This window comes from Prionailurus viverrinus, chromosome D3, assembly GCF_022837055.1.
Source record: "Prionailurus viverrinus isolate Anna chromosome D3, UM_Priviv_1.0, whole genome shotgun sequence".
NCBI classification, from domain to species: Eukaryota; Metazoa; Chordata; class Mammalia; order Carnivora; family Felidae; genus Prionailurus; species Prionailurus viverrinus.
The window spans coordinates 21873124-21889955 of record NC_062572.1 but is presented as its reverse complement, the minus strand read 5'-3'; the positions used below and the strand labels follow the sequence as shown (position 1 = coordinate 21889955).

Sequence of the window (16832 nt, the reverse complement as noted above, 5' to 3'; positions counted from 1 at the left end):
TTTTATTAAAATAATACGCTTTATTTTACATACTTCTGATGATTTTACTGAATTGTTTTTTTCAGTAAAATATTTTTAAATTTAAATGCCCTGAGCCTTTTATATAACATATTTCATTTCTCAAATAAAAACCTGATTCTTTCTTATTACACTTTACTTCTGTTTTTAGTTACATTCTTTTTGTATTCGTAAGAAGTTGAAGAGAAATATGAAGTGTATTGGTCGTAGCACTTAGCTCTGATAACTTTTCCTTTTATGTCAATGTTAGATATTAGATAAAGTATGAAATAAAATAATTTATTTTTTACATCTGCATCAACCATTTTAGGAGGTATTCTTTTGTAATTATTTTTTATATTAAAAATATGGAAAATTCTGGTGCTCAGGTAATATCCAACAAAGAAATTGGAAATACCCATGACAGCTGTTGAAAACACACCAACAATTAAGAAGACAGAGGAAACTACACAAAATTCACACCTTCCGTAAAGCATGAGCTGGACCAAGTTGCAACTTCGCACAACCCGGAAGTGAAAATCAGCAAAGAAATAAGCGCTCAGACTGGAAACCCTGGCGGCTTCACTCCCGTGCGCACACTACAAGTCAGGAGCATCAGTGGGAAGAAAAGTGAGTTCCAGAAACAGCTGTAGGAGACAGAAGGGGAAGGCGACTAGTGGCCTGAACCAGCATGAGAGGAGAAAGTCCCTTGAATGTGAAGACACAGGCCAGCATGTGGGGAGACTTGAGCCCTGACCACGGGGCATGCATCCAGGAAGAGCAAGAGGGAGACGGGAGGTCTCAGTTGCAGAGCTGTGGGCACAGGGGGTGAGAAAGTCAGGAAGGGACTCTGGAAATACCTCAGTCAGGGGAAATGAGGGGCAAGAACATTTGGCATCCGCCAGGCACGAGGGAATAGGAACCAGGGAAAGGAGACACAGCCTGCATCCTCTCCAAGGGTAAAGCAAAAATGCATGAGACCAAAACCAGAAAAACAGTCTCATTAACACACAGTATTACTTTTCATAACAGAATAAAGCAACTACTGGCTAAATTGTTGAACAAAAAGAAGTATGTACAAATATAGAACATAAATCATGGAAGGGGTGAATTGATATTGGAAGATAAAAACTGAAAAAGAATGATATCCTTAATTATTGTATAAACCACTAAGGAAAAGTAAGTGATTACTGTTGTGACAGCCGATGCCATTAAAACTGGAACCATACAGATAGATCGGCATGGTCGGTGCACAAGGGTGACAAGCAACCAAGTGAAGCAATCCATGTATTTACAGATGGTGGTGTTGATGTTCCCGCAACAATGCACACATTCTTATCGCCAGCGAATGAAGTGCTTACAGTGGCACCTGTTCTGTGATTCAGCACCTGTGAAATGTGTGCAAGAGGGAAGTCACTGCAGACAGGAAGGAACCGGTGGTGACGAAGGGGTGAGTGCAGAGAGGGGCAATGGCGTGACTGCTAGTGGATCAGCGCTTTTTCTGCAGGTGATGGAAATGTCGATTCGATCATGATGATGTTTGCACAACTCCGTAAATATACTACAGACTGCTGGGTTGTATACTTGAAATGAGTGAACTCGGTGACATGCAAATTATCTTACTAGATTTGTTTTATTTTTAGGAAAAAGAACTTGAGGTGAGAGGCAGGGTGAGTTAAGCCCGGGTGGTGGTGTGTGTAAAGGCTGGAGGAAACACCTGAACATGTGGAATCCCAATGCCAAGCAGCCAGGTCCAAATCCAGATCTACTGACGTCAGGTACCCTAAAGGTGCCCATCCTGCCATTCACCACCTGACCACCCTGCCTGCCCTCCAGGCCCCTCTCCATCTTGTGCAGCAGCTCCCCGGGGGAATCCAGCTTTCTCCCCAGTGCACCCCCATCCTGCACCATAACCAGGGCATCCGGGAGGCCAACCCCTAGGTCCCTACCTACTCCCTACCCAACATCTGTCCTGGCATTCCTCCTGTGAATCCCTTGGCACCTGGCATGGAAAACAGATGGAAAAGAAGACATGGAAGAAAATGAAGAAAGGTCTTATAGATATACAAATACAACAAGCATGGTAAGCATTCCTCCTCCACCTCCTCCTCCTCCTCCTTCTCTTCTGACCGAGTACAGGGCCTGGACCCTTCCCTCAAGCCTTTCTGGTTCTGCTCTCCCACCAAGCTTTAGATGCGAACTTATACTGGAGAAAATAAGCCCCGTCCCTTCCCCCTTCACCCCCAATCTGAGCCTTACTCTGCTATGCAGCCCTACTGGCCGGGAAAATTGGATTAGAATGACCATGGGCCAGCAAAGACTGTCTTCTCACTACATGGATGGACGTTTCAGCCGATGAGTTTAGTAGAACTATTTTTGGTAGATGATGAGACTTTGGAGCTAAATACTGAAGACGAGTATAAGATCTGTCAAATGCGATTTTTTAAAACATTTTTTGTAATATTTGTGGTGTCATGGGAGGTGTTGTGGAGATTTAATTATAGAAAAGAGAAACTCTACCATTGTAGTGATGGTTGGCAAACGTTGGTGATTTACTGGCAAATACATTTCCCAGCAGGCCTTTATTGAGCCTACTAACTGGAAGGCTGCTGGGAGGTGGAGTCCATTGGGTTGATAAGCTCTGCCTGCCCTTTTGGAACCTAATCTCACTGGAGTCTTGGGCCCTTCTCTTTCACCAGCTCTCATTTAATCCAAATAAAGCTCTTTATCCAAGGAAGAAAGGAAGGGAGGAAAGAAGGAAAGAGGAAAGGGAGAGAGATAGAGAAAGAGAGAGAAGAAAAGAAAGAAAGAAAGAAAGAAAGAAAGAAAGGGAGACAAGAAAGGAAGAAAAAACAAATGAGAGGCAACTACTCCCACTGACCCTTTAAATTTCCTCTGTGCTCAGAGTCAGACCCTCAGACCCTCCAAGGTCTCCAAGGCCTCCCTGTCTGTCCCTCACCGGCAGTCCTGGGGGTGACAGAGACAGCTTTCTGTCTCAGGTCCCCATGGGCCTGCAGCAGTAAGTCAGAACTGATGCTTCTGCCCCATGTTGCACTAACAATATGGCTCATCCTCAGGCTGCAGGCCTGAGAAGATCGTAGAGGCCTTGTTCCCAGAGTGGGAGCCAGAGAACCGAGCTGAGATCTCCGAGGGCCCATTTGTTCTGAGCACCACAGTTGTGGTAACGCTGAGAGAAATCTCTTGGAAGCAGCCCACATAATTTGCTCCAACACTGTTGCTAATTCCCGTACAGGTGAGGGTCACCTTCTGCCCCTGAAACCCTGACAGGGAGGCCTCCTGTGTCGGGGCACACTGTGCCCATGACCCTGCAACAGAGCAGTGGAGACACGGACAGGCAGGTCCTGAGGGAATGCCTCCACCTTGTTCTTCAAAAGATGGGAAGAAGGAGGCCAGCACACCCCAGCCCATAATCACTCGCCTTGCTTTCCACAGCCAGTCACCTAAGCGGAGAACGAGGGGGGTGAGGAGGAGAGGGGTCCAGGTCAAGGTGGGGACAGCCCAGGCTGTGCCCCTGACGGAGCCCACCAGTGAGAGAATTGCACAAAGCGTCTCTCATCCCCTCCCCACTTTGGAGAGCAGAGAGGAATCCTTCATGCAAATCACTCCCCTCCTGGGTCCTGAAACCTACTCACTGAATATGGTGACAGCTGAGTGTGGGGTGGGGCTGGGGAGCCAATCGTGGGCCCCAATGAGCATAGAGCAGAGGGTACAAGGCAGGGTTCCAGGACTGGGTGCCCAGCTGAGCCACCCCCCAGCCATCCCTGCACCTCCCCCAATGCACAGGGACAGACCTTCAGCGCCCCCTGCTGTCTCAGAGTTCAGACTCACTTAGGACTGGGAGAAGGAACTGGAGTTGAGCAGAGAGAGGGACCCTCTGGACTTGAGCCTGCCTGGCACCCCACCCACCCGTACACAGGGGCGGGGGCTTCTAATCCCCCAAGTGCTACCTCCTGTGTGGCAGGCACCACCACACCTCAGTCCTTACTTCAGAGCTGTGGCTTCCTCAGCATGAATCACTCTGTGCGCCCCCACCACTTAGATAGTTGTGTTGTTGGGATGTCAGGTGAGTGACCCCCTCAGGCAAGTTGTGTCCTGCACTGAGGGATAAGAAGGGCAGAGGGCAGGCTCACCACCCCACAGGCTGTATCAGGAAGGCCTGAGGACATCCCATCTCTTTGTCATGTCAGGTCACTTCCCACCCAGGCAAGCCAGTCCCCATAATCCTCTGCACCTGCCCCCATCCTCACACTTCATGGGGCAGGGTCCGTTAACAAAAATGCACATGAGATTCCTCAAGGACAGACTGTAATTAGAAACAAGGGGCATGTGCCTCTCACGTTGCCTTTTCCCAAGAGCACTCATAGGCGATGGTCAACAACACAGTCATCCCTAGATGCAGCCAGGGAGACCCAGCGGTGAGGAGAGACACTGGAGGTGACTGGGTCACCTGAACCAGATGGGGCCCCCATCCAGACGGGTTTGCCCATTTGGGAACCTGCTGAAGCTTGGGAATTTTAAGGACAGAGCTCATCCCATGACCCAGAAGATCCTGGTGCTCTAAACCCTCCTTTCTCATTGTGCAATGTATTATAATTACTCACACCAGATCCCTTTCTAGTCCTTCTCTGTGTCACACAAGGTTCTACTCCTACTTTAAATATTCACACAGTTATTTTCCCCAGTGGTTTATCTAATCCATCTCTGCACTGTTCATGACAATACATCTAGGATATATCTCCTGGGATTTATATCACATATATATATATGTATATATATACATATATATATATATACACACACATATATATGTATACATATATATACATATATATATATACACACACATATATATGTATACATATATATAAATATATATATGTATATATATATAACACAAACTACGTATAAATAATACGTAAGATACAGTTATACACACACACACTTCTAGTCATCGACTCTCGGTTAACATAGAACCGTGTGCTCTAGTCCTATGAATATTTAATGCTTCCCATTGAATACCTCCCATGAAACATCTCCTCCTTGTCTGTCATAGTGAGTCAGATGAAAACCCAACAGGCTCCATGACCTTGACAGTTTTGTTTGTCCTTTCAGCACTGAGTGTCTGCAGCGTACCGGTACTTAGCTGGTGCCCAGGAAAGGTTTTTGAATTAAAAAGAATACATCAGTGAATAAAAAAAGAAAAAATGCACATATCCACATTCTTTACCTTATTGCCAAAACTAGTATCTCTCCTTTCATTTGAATCATCATAATCCATCCACATTTTTAAGCACAGAGATGGAGGTCATCTTAGACAAGCACGTAGACCTCACACACAGCCTCCAGGTAATTCCTAAATCCAGGGATCTCCCAATAAATATAACGCTAAAATGTCCACACTACCCAAAGCACTCTGTAAATTCAATGCAATCCCCATAAAAAAATCCAATGATGTTTTGCACAGAAATAAAAAAAAACCCAAATTTTGTATAGAACCAGAAAAGACCCCAAATTGCCAAAGCAATCTTGAGAAGGAACAAACCTCGAGACACCATACTTCGCACTTTCAAATTATATTACAAAGCTGTAGTCATGAAAACCAACGTGGTATTGTTCTCGAGACACACATAGGCTGATGCCATAGAATAAAAAGACCAGAAAGTCATTCCAGTTCCTCTTGACCACCAGGGAAGACATAGGCTGAAAACGGTCCTTTGCAAGGTCTCCAGAACAGAGCTACCATGGATTTGGGAAGGGTTTCAGAAAGAATGTACGTGAATCCTAGAGAAGATGCCCCAAATGGGATCCTTAGGATCTCACTGATATTTCCTGATGCACTTTGGGAGAGAAAACTGGAATCACTCAGACGTCTGACAATGAGCACATTGACATAGATGCCGGGACAGAGTGTGAATCAACACAATCCATCTGGGTAAGAAGCACATCTAAGAACGATCTCACCAGGGTCAGGTCCCATCTGCCAAAGTTCCCCATGGGAGCTGCCCTCTGCTCTCTGCTGCTTCCTGCATTGGCACGGGTGCCTGGAGCCCTGTCTCCGCTGTTGTATCCAGTTAACTCCTTCCTCTATTGGTACACATTTACTGTTAGAGGAATGTGTGTAGAGACACCTCCTCAGGCCTGACCCATTAAGAGTCAAGGGAGCCATGGACAGGCTCACCCCCAGGAGTCTGAGTAGAACAGAGAGTCTGCCCTGAGGTGATGGTGGCCACGTGAGGAGACCTTGTCTAAAGCTTAGGCAGAGGAGAGTGGCTAGAGCAGTGGGGAGGCAGAAGTGGCCTCTGATGGGCTCTGCTCACTTCATAAACTGGCATGTCTGTGTCTGGACGCTAGGGGGCACTCAAGGCCTGTTTCTGAGGGGTCACGGTAGATCAGAGCTGTGAATTGCCACCTGCCACTGCTCAGGCCTCACATCTGTGACCTCGCCACCCCTGCCCTGAAGTTGCCCCTACCCTGCCCATCCCCTGACATCCTCAGACAGAGGCACCTAAAGAAGTCAGTGAGGAGTCAGAAAACAGGGGGGTCGCATTTGCATGGTTGGGCCCTCCCCCTCTCAACACATCAAGAGGTGAAGGGAGAGGTGAAGGGAGGCTCTGCTCAGCTGTGAGGCAACAGAAGGCAGGATCGGTGCTGACCTCCGCCATGGCCTGGTCCCCTCTCCTCCTCACCCTCCTCGCTCACTGCACAGGTGACTTGATGTGGGGACACGGGAAGGGGTCCTGGAAGCACAAGTGTGGGCCTGATTCCTCCTCTTGTCTCTAGACCCCAGGAATATCCTCTCTGTTGTTTCTCTTTCCAGGGATTTGGGCTCAGTCGGGGCCGAATCAACCATCCTCGGTGTCTGGGGCCCTGGGCCAGAGGGTCACTATCTCCTGCACTGGAGTTGGTAGTTACGTGTACTGGTACCAACAAATCCCAGGAATGGCCCCCAAAACCATCATCTATGATAATAGCTACCGACCCTCCGGGGTCCCTGATCGATTCTCCGGCTCCAAGTCTGGCAGCACAGGCACCCTGACCATCACTGGGCTCCAGGCCGAGGACGAGGCTGATTATTACTGCTCATCAAGGTACAGCAGTGGCAGTGCTTACACAGTGGTCCAGGCCTGTGGGGAAGTGAGACAAAAACCTAGTTACTCATCTGTAAAGAGGGAAACACATCAGCAGTTCCCTTTTCAGCTCAGCCTGTGATTCTGCTCATTCCGTGGCTGATGACCTGGACGCAGGTCCATGCAAGGGCACCTCCCGTGAGTGAGGTTCCTCCTGTCCTTTCTGTCCTCAAAGTCATGCTCAGAAAACCTTTCCGACACAGAGTCTCAATGGAAGACAAATCTCTTGTTTTATCAGCTGAGGTATTTTACTTCTAGGCCAGATCATATCAATTTTTCCTTCTGATATAAAAATAAATGAAGCATTTTTATTTTTCCTATGAACTCTACCCATGTGGTGCCTGAAGAATAAGTCAGCCTTATTTGCATCTGGTACTATTATCTCCATGGCACTGGCTAATCTCTTCTTCTTATCTATTATTTGTGAAAAAATGCCAATTTAAAATTATAAAATTATGAGGATAAGTTTCATAAATTTTGTCCATAGGAAAAACCCTGCACTTCAATGTTTATAACAACTGATTCCTAATCACTAAAGCCTGAAAGCACCCTAAACTTGGCACATGGATATTTATTCTAGGTTTAAAATAATCACCCAAACCAGGAACCAACTAAGAGGTCACCCAGGAGGTGCCACTTTTATAAATAATTTGATAATTATATCCAACATTGGAAGAAGCAAAACTCTGCAAACATCTGAAGGTCGCGGGGGTGCTAAACGCTGAAAAAGAATGAATCATGTGAACAGAGGAAAACACTCTGAGCCACAGAATTATTCTATATGATACTAATGGCCCTTAAATGACACTCTGTCATTGTCTGTCATTGTCTCCCAAACAAACGCAAGCAAATCAGCGCACAATCATCACACATACCCGTGTGCGCACACACACAAGGACAGGGTTTGTCTAGGAGCTCATGAGCCAACTTAAAGGGCCCCCATGAGGCAAAACTAGAAAGATTTCAACCACAGGAACATAAAAGGATTGGGTTGTAACTCAGTGTCTACACATATGTTTGCCATCCATATTGTTAACTGATGGTATAAATATATGGAATCACATGAGACACACTCCCGTGCAGAGATTTCATGGAACAGGTGTAAACCCTTGGCTTGAATGACGTCAAGCATAACCCCCACTCAGTAAGTATGCACAAAGGCACCAACAAGAGGGACAGTCTGGAGAAGTGTCACAGTAAGAGAAGCTTAAGGACAATTCACAACTCAATGTCGCAAAGAATCATAAACTGGATCTTACAACAGAAAAGGACATTAGGGAAAAACTAAGAAAATCTGAATAAACTGTGGATATTAATTGTTACGTGTTGAATTGTGTCGCCAACAATTCATGTGATTAAAAGTTCTAAAAACTCCCATATTTCGGGATGAGACCTTATTTGGAAATGAGACTGTTGCAGATGTAATTACCAGGGTGAGACCAGTAAAGTGTAACTGCATGTGTTCTAGGCTTTCTCTGTCTTTGTTTTTCCTCTGACTCAGCCTGCAATGATGCTGAAAGGAATCTCACTATTTTAGATAAAAAAGCCTATGAACCCATCCTACCTTGTCCAGAGAACCCTGGTATTACCGGAAAAAATCTAGACATTTTGTTGTCTTTTCATTGTTAACCTATGGAACCTTTACCAAATAAAGATAATAGAGTTGAATGTGAGTGGGATTCCCTTTCCTGAATTCCCCTTAATGGATTAGCCAAGAACAAATTTCTAAGAAGATAGATTCCCTTGTACTGTATAATGGTTTATATCAATGTTCATCCTGAGAACACTTACAAAACTGGACCGATAGAGAGGCAAACAGGTCATGAGTATACCAGAGAAGAAAATAAATTCCAGACTAAGTATAAAGGCCTGGTCAAAACCCAGATTGGTAATTAAGTACAGTGGATACCTCTCTGCGGAGAACAGGTAGTGTTTTGACAAACAGAGACTTCAGATGCCCCAGAGCCTGTACCATGGAGGTGATGGGATATAACAGGAGATTCTCATAATACAGCAACAAGAGCAAAAAGTATTCAAAGTTCAAGGATAATCCCCATGGACTTTTTATCACATATGAACCGGGAGTGAACCTGGGAAATACGAGGCCTTGAAATTGGTTTCGATTGGAGACTGGTAGGGGTGACTGGATGGCTCAGTCGGTTAAGCTTCACACTTTGGCTCAGGTCATGATCTCGTGGTTCGTGAGCCAAAGCCCTGCCTGGGTCTCTGTGCCACAGAATCAGAGCCTGGAGCTTGCTTTTGATTCTGCATCTCCCGCTCTCTCTCTGTACCTCCCTGCTCTCTCTCTCTCTCTCTCTCTCTCTGTCTCCCTTGTTTCTTTCTCTCTGTCCTCTCTCTCTCTTAAAAAAAAATAAACATTAAAACAAATTTAGATCGGAGATTGGTAGTGATGCCAGGCCCCTGCAGCAAGCAAACCCAATGTCAGGGAACACTAATATGTCCAGGAACATAAACATTGTAAAATAAGCCCTATGTTGACCAGCCTGGACATTGTTAGTGACCTGAAGAAAATTAATGTCTCCATCCCAAGCACCCGGAAGAGGATCTACTCATGCTCCTTTCCTGAGTAGTGAAAGCTCAAATATCCATCTGCAAAGGTCAGAGTGTCCTCTAGGGATGCTGTGTGTTGTCAGAGCAGCTGGGTGACCAGGACCGGGGTCAGCGGTGGCCTGTTTCACTGGCACGGAGAGGACTGGGCTGTGAGGCAGGCCAGCAGGAAAATACCCAAACAGGTATTTTCCCGAAGAGCTTACTACCCGACAGAGCTCAGTCCATAACCCAGAAGTTCCTGGTGCTCTAAGCCCTCCTTTCTCAGTGTGCAAGTTATTATAATTACTCACACCAGATCCTTCTCTAGTCCTTCTCTGTGTCACACAAGGGTCTCCTCATATGTAAATATTCACACAATTATATTTCCCAGTGGTTTATCTAATCCATCTCTGCACTATTCATGACAATACAACTAGGATATATCTCCTGGAATTTGTATCATATATATATATATATATATACACACACACATATATATATATGTATATATATACATATATATGTATATATATAAATGTATGAAACACAAACTACATATATATAAAACATAAGATACAGTTATATACACACATACACACTTCTAGTCATCGACTCTTGTTTAACATAGAACCATGTGTCTAGCGTGTAAATATTTAATCCTTCCCATTGAATACCTCACAAGAAACATCTCCTCCTTGTCTGTCATAGTGAGTCACATGAAAACCCAACATGCCCCATGACCTTGACAGTTTGTTTGTCCTTGCAACACTGAGTGTCTGCAGCTTACCGATACTTCGCTGGTGCTCAGGAAAGGTTTTTGATTTTTAAAGAATACATCAGTGAAAAAGAGGAAAAATGCACATATCCACATTCTTTACCTTATTGCCAAAACTAGTATCTCTTCTATCATTTGAATCATGATAATCCATCCACATTTTTAAGCACAGAGATGGAGGTCATCTTAGACAAACACGTAGACCTCACACACAGCCTCCAGGTAATTCCTAAACCCAGGGATCTCCACAATAAATATAATGCTAAAATGTCCACACTACCCAAAGCACTCTATAAATTCAATGCAATCCCATCGGAGGTCGCAAGATGGCGGCACAGGAGGACGCTGGGCTCACCGCGTGTCCTGCTGATCACTTAGATTCCACCTACACCTGCCTAAATAACCCAGAAAACCGCCAGAGGATTAGCAGAAAGGAGTCTCCGGAGCCAAGTGCAGACGAGAGGCCCACGGAAGAGGGTAGGAAGGGTGGGGAGGCGGTGCTTGCTCCACGGACTGGCGGGAGGGAGCCGGGGCAGAGGGGCAGCCTGCCAGCCAAGCAGAGCCCCTGAGTCTGGCTGGCAAAAGAGGGGGGGCCGGAAAGACTGTGTTCCGACAGCAAGCGCGACTTAGCGTCTGGGAGGTCATAAGTTAACAGCTCTGCTTGGAAAGCGGGAAGGCTGGAGGACAAAGGGAGGGAGAGCTGCTGAGTCCCCGGACGACAGAGCTCAGTTTGGTGGGGGAACAAAGGCGCTCGCCAGCGCCATCTCCCTCACCCATCCCCCAGCCAAAATCCCAAAGGGAACCAGTTCCTGCCAGGCAACTTGCTCGCTCCGTGCAAACACCCAACTCTGTGCTTCTGCGGAGTCAAACCTCCGGTAGTGGATCTGACTCCCTCCTGCTGCCACAGGGCCCCTCCTGAAGTGGATCACCTAAGGAGAAGCGAGCTAAGCCTGCCTCTCCTGCCCCCGTGCACCTTGCCTACCCACCCCGGCTAATACGCCAGATCCACAGCATCACAAGCCTGGCAGTGTGCAAGTAGCTCAGACGGGCCACGCCACCCCACAGTGAATCCCGCCCCTAGGAGAGGGGAAGAGAAGGCACACACCAGTCTGATTGTGGCCCCAGTGGTGGGCTGGAGGCAGACATCAGGTCTGACTGCGGCCCCGTCCACCAACTCCGTTTATACACCACAGCACAGGGGAAGTGCCCTGCAGGTCCTCACCACGCCAGGGACTATCCAAAATGACCAAACGGAAGAATTCCCCTCAGAAGAATCTCCAGGAAATAACAACAGCTAATGAGCTGATCAAAAAGGATTTAAATAATATAACAGAAAGTGAATTTAGAATAATAGTCATAAAATTAATCGCTGGGCTTGAAAACAGTATAGAGGACAGCAGAGAATCTCTTGCTACAGAGATCAAGGGACTAAGGAACAGTCACGAGGAGCTGAAAAACGCTTTAAACGAAATGCAAAACAAAATGGAAACCACCACGGCTCGGATTGAAGAGGCAGAGGAGAGAATAGGTGAACTAGAAGATAAAGTTATGGAAAAAGAGGAAGCTGAGAAAAAGAGAGATAAAAAAATCCAGGAGTATGAGGGGAAAATTAGAGAACTAAGTGATACACTAAAAAGAAATAATATACACATAATTGGTATCCCAGAGGAGGAAGAGAGAGGGAAAGGTGCTGAAGGGGTACTTGAAGAAATCATAGCTGAGAACTTCCCTGAACTGGGGAAGGAAAAAGGCATTGAAATCCAAGAGGCACAGAGAACTCCCTTCAGACGTAACTTGAATCGATCTTCTGCACGACATATCATAGTGAAACTGGCAAAATACAAGGATAAAGAGAAAATTCTGAAAGCAGCAAGGGGTAAACGTGCCCTCACATATAAAGGGAGACCTATAAGACTCGTGACTGATCTCTCTTTTGAAACTTAGCAGGCCAGAAAGGATTGGCACGAGATTTTCAGGGTGCTAGACAGAAAAAATATGCAGCCGAGAATCCTTTATCCAGCAAGTCTGTCATTTAGAATAGAAGGAGAGATAAAGGTCTTCCCAAACAAACAAAAACTGAAGGAATTTGTCACCATTAAACCAGCCCTACAAGAGATCCTAAGGGGGACCCTGTGAGACAAAGTCCCAGAGACATCACTACAAGCATAAAACATACAGACATCACAATGACTCTAAACCCGTATCTTTCTATAATAATACTGAATGTAAATGGATTAAATGCACCAACCAAAAGACATAGGGTATCAGGATGGATAAAAAAACAAGACCCATCTATTTGCTGTCTACAAGAGACTGATTTTAGATCTGAGGACACCTTTAGATTGAGAGTGAGGGGATGGAGAACTATTTATCATGCTACTGGAGGCCAAAAGAAAGCTGGAGTAGCCATAGTTATATCAGAGAAACTAGACTTTAAATTAAAAGCTGTAACAAGAGATGAAGAAGGACATTATATAATAGTTACAGGGTCTATCCACCAGGAAGAGCTAACAATTATAAATGTCTATGCGCCAAATGCCGGAGCCCCCAAATATATAAAACAATTACTCATAAACATAAGCAACCTAATTGATAAGAATGTGGTCATTGCAGGGGACTTTAACACTCCACTTACACAAATGGATAGATCATCTAGACACATGGTCAATAAAGAAACCAGGGCCCTGAAAGATACATTGGATCAGATGGACTTGACAGATATATTTAGAACTCTGCATCCCAAAGCAACAGAATATACTTTCTTCTCGAGTGCACGTGGAACATTCTCCAAGGTAGATCATATGCTGGATCACAAAACAGCCCTTCATAAGTTTACAAGAATTGAAATTATACCATGCATACTTTCAGACCACAGTGCCATGAAGCTTGAAATCAACCACAGGAGAAAGTCTGGAAAACCTCAAAAAACATGGAGGTTAAAGAATACCTTACTAAAGAATGAGTGGGTCAACCAGGCAATTAGAGAAGAAATTAAAAAATACATGGAAACAAACGAAAATGAAAATACAACAATCCAGACGCTTTGGGATGCAGCAAAGGCAGTCCTGAGAGGAAAATACATCACAATCCAGGCCTATCTCAAGAAACAAGAAAAATCCCAAATACAAAATCTAACAGCACACCTAAAGGAACTAGAAGCAGAACAGCAAAGGCAGCCTAAACCCAGAAGAAGAAGAGAAATAATAAAGATCAGAGCAGAAATAAACAATATAGAATCTAAAAAAACTGTAGAGCAGATCAACGAAACCAAAAGTTGGTTTTTTGAAAAAATAAACAAAATTGACAAACCTCTAGCCACGCTTCACAAAAAGAAAAGGGAGATGACCCAAATAGATAAAATCATGAATCTAAATGGAATTATTACAACCAATCCCTCAGAGATACAAACAATTATCAGGGAATACTATGAAAAATTATATGCCAACAAATTGGACAACCTGGAAGAAATGGACAAATTCCTAAACACCCACACACTTCCAAAACTCAATCAGGAGGAAATAGAAAGCTTGAACAGACCCAAAACCAGCGAAGAAATTGAATCGGTTATCAAAAATCTCCCAACAAATAAGAGTCCAGGACCAGATGGCTTCCCAGGGGAGTTCTACCAGACGTTTAAAGCAGAAATAATACCTATCCTTCTCAAGCTATTCCAAGAAATAGAAAGGGAAGGAAAACTTCCAGACTCATTCTATGAAGCCAGCATTACTTTGATTCCCAAACCCGACAGAGATCCAATAAAAAAAGAGAACTACAGGCCAATATCCCTGATGAATATGGATGCAAAAATTCTCAATAATATACTAGCAAATCGAATTCAACGGCATATAAAAAGAATTCTTCACCATGATCAAGTGGGATTCATTCCTGGGATGCAGGGCTGGTTCAACATTCGCAAATCAATCAATGTGATACATCACATTAATAAAAAAAAAGAGAAGAACCATATGATCCTGTCAATCGATGCAGAAAAGGCCTTTGAAAAAATCCAGCACCCTTCCTTAATAAAAACCCTTGAGAAAGTCGGGATAGAAGGAACATACTTACACATCATAAAAGCCATTTATGAAAAGCCCACAGCTAACATCATCCTCAATGGGGAAAAACTGAGAGCTTTTTCCCTGAGATCAGGAACACGACAGGAATGCCCACTCTCACCGCTGTTGTTTAACATAGTGCTGGAAGTTCTAGCATCAGCAATCAGGCAACAAAAGGAAATCAAAGGCATCAAAATTGACAAAGATGAAGTCAAGCTTTCGCTTTTTGCAGATGACATGATATTATACATGGAAAATCCGATAGACTCCACCAAAAGTCTGCTAGAACTGATACATGAATTCAGCAAAGTTGCAGGATACAAAATCAATGTACAGAAATCAGTTGCATTCTTATACACTAACAATGAAGCAACAGAAAGACAAATAAAGAAACGGATCCCATTCACAATTGCACCAAGAAGCATAAAATACCTGGGAATAAATCTAACCAAAGATGTGAAAGATCTGTATGCTGAAAACTATAGAAAGATTATGAAGGTAGTTGAAGAAGATATAAAGAAATGGAAAGACATTCCCTGCTCATGGATTGGAAGAATAAATATTGTCAAAATGTCAATACTACCCAAAGCTATCTACACATTCAATGCAATCCCAATCAAAATTGCACCAGCATTCTTCTCGAAACTAGAACAAGCAATCCTAAAATTCATATGGAACCACAAAAGGCACCAAATAGCCAAAGTAATTTTGAAGAAGAAGACCAAAGCAGGAGGCATCACAATCCCAGACTTTAGCCTCTACTACAAAGCTGTCATCATCAAGACAGCATGGTATTGGCACAAAAACAGACACATAGACCAATGGAATAGAATAGAAACCCCAGATCTAGACCCACAAACGTATGGCCAACTCATCTTTGACAAAGCAGGAAAGAACATCCAATGGAAAAAAGACAGTCTCTTTAACAAATGGTGCTGGGAGAACTGGACAGTAACATGCAGAAGGTTGAAAGTAGACCACTTTCTCACACCATTCACAAAAATAAATTCAAAATGGATAAAGGACCTGAATGTGAGACAGGAAACCATCAAAACCCTAGAGGAGAAAGCAGGAAAAGACCTCTCTGACCTCAGCTGTAGCAATCTCTTACTAGACACATCCACAAAGGCAAGAGAATTAAAAGCAAAAATGAATTACTGGGACCTTATGAAGATAAAAAGCTTATGCACAGTAAAGGAAACAACCAACAAAACGAAAAGGCAACCAACGGAATGGGAAAAGGTATTTGCAAATGATATATCGGACAAAGGGCTAGTATCCAAAATCTATAAAGAGCTCACCAAACTCCACACCCAAAAAACAAATAACCCAGTGAAGAAATGGGCACAAAACATGAATAGACACTTCTCTAAAGAAGACATCCAGATGGCCAACAGGCACATGAAAAGATGTTCAACGTCGCTCCTTATCAGGGAAATACAAATCAAAACCACACTCAGATATCACCTCACGCCAGTCAGAGTGGCCAAAATGAACAAATCAGGAGACTATAGATGCTGGAGAGGATGTGGAGAAACGGGAACCCTCTTGCACTATTGGTGGGAATGCAAATTGGTGCAGCCGCTCTGGAAAACAGTGTGGAGGTTCCTCAGAAAATTAAAAATAGACCTACCCTATGACCCAGCAATAGCACTGCTAGGAATTTACCTAAGGGATACAGGAGTACTGATGCATAGGGGCACTTGTACCCCAATGTTTATAGCAGCACTCTCAGCAATAGCCAAATTGTGGAAAGAGCCTAAATGTCCATCAACTGATGAATGGATACAGAAATTGTGGTTTATATACACAATGGAATACTACGTGGCAATGAGAAAGAATGAAATATGGCCCTTTGTAGCAACGTGGATGGAACTGGAAAGTGTGATGCTAAGTGAAATAAGCCATACAGAGAAAGACAGATACCATATGGTTTCACTCTTATGTGATCTTGAGAAACTTAACAGAAACCCATGGGGGAGGGGAAGGGAAAAAAAAAGAGGTTAGAGTGGGAGAGAGCCAAAGCATAAGAGACTGTTAAAAACTGAGAACAAACTGAGGGTTGATGGGGGGTGGGAGGGAGGGGAGGGTGGGTAATGGGTATTGAGGAGGGCACCTTTTGGGACGAGCACTGGGTGTTGTATGGAAACCAATTTGACAATAAATTTCATATATTGAAAAAAAAAAAAATAAATAAATTCAATGCAATCCCCATAAAAATTCCAATGAAGTTTTGCACAGAGATAAAAAAAAACAACACCTGAATTTTGTATAGAACCAGTAAAGACCCCAAATTGCCAAAGCAAT

General features: G+C 44.1%; 1 gene segment (V, D, J or C); it reads left to right on the top strand.

The window, feature by feature from the left end:
- Positions 1–6568: 6568 nt before the first annotated feature.
- Positions 6569–7242, top strand: LOC125148946 (immunoglobulin lambda variable 1-40-like). The segment is given in 2 exon segments: positions 6569–6724; positions 6836–7242. Coding segments are annotated over 2 exon segments (438 nt in total).
- The last annotated feature ends 9590 nt before the right edge of the window (positions 7243–16832 follow it).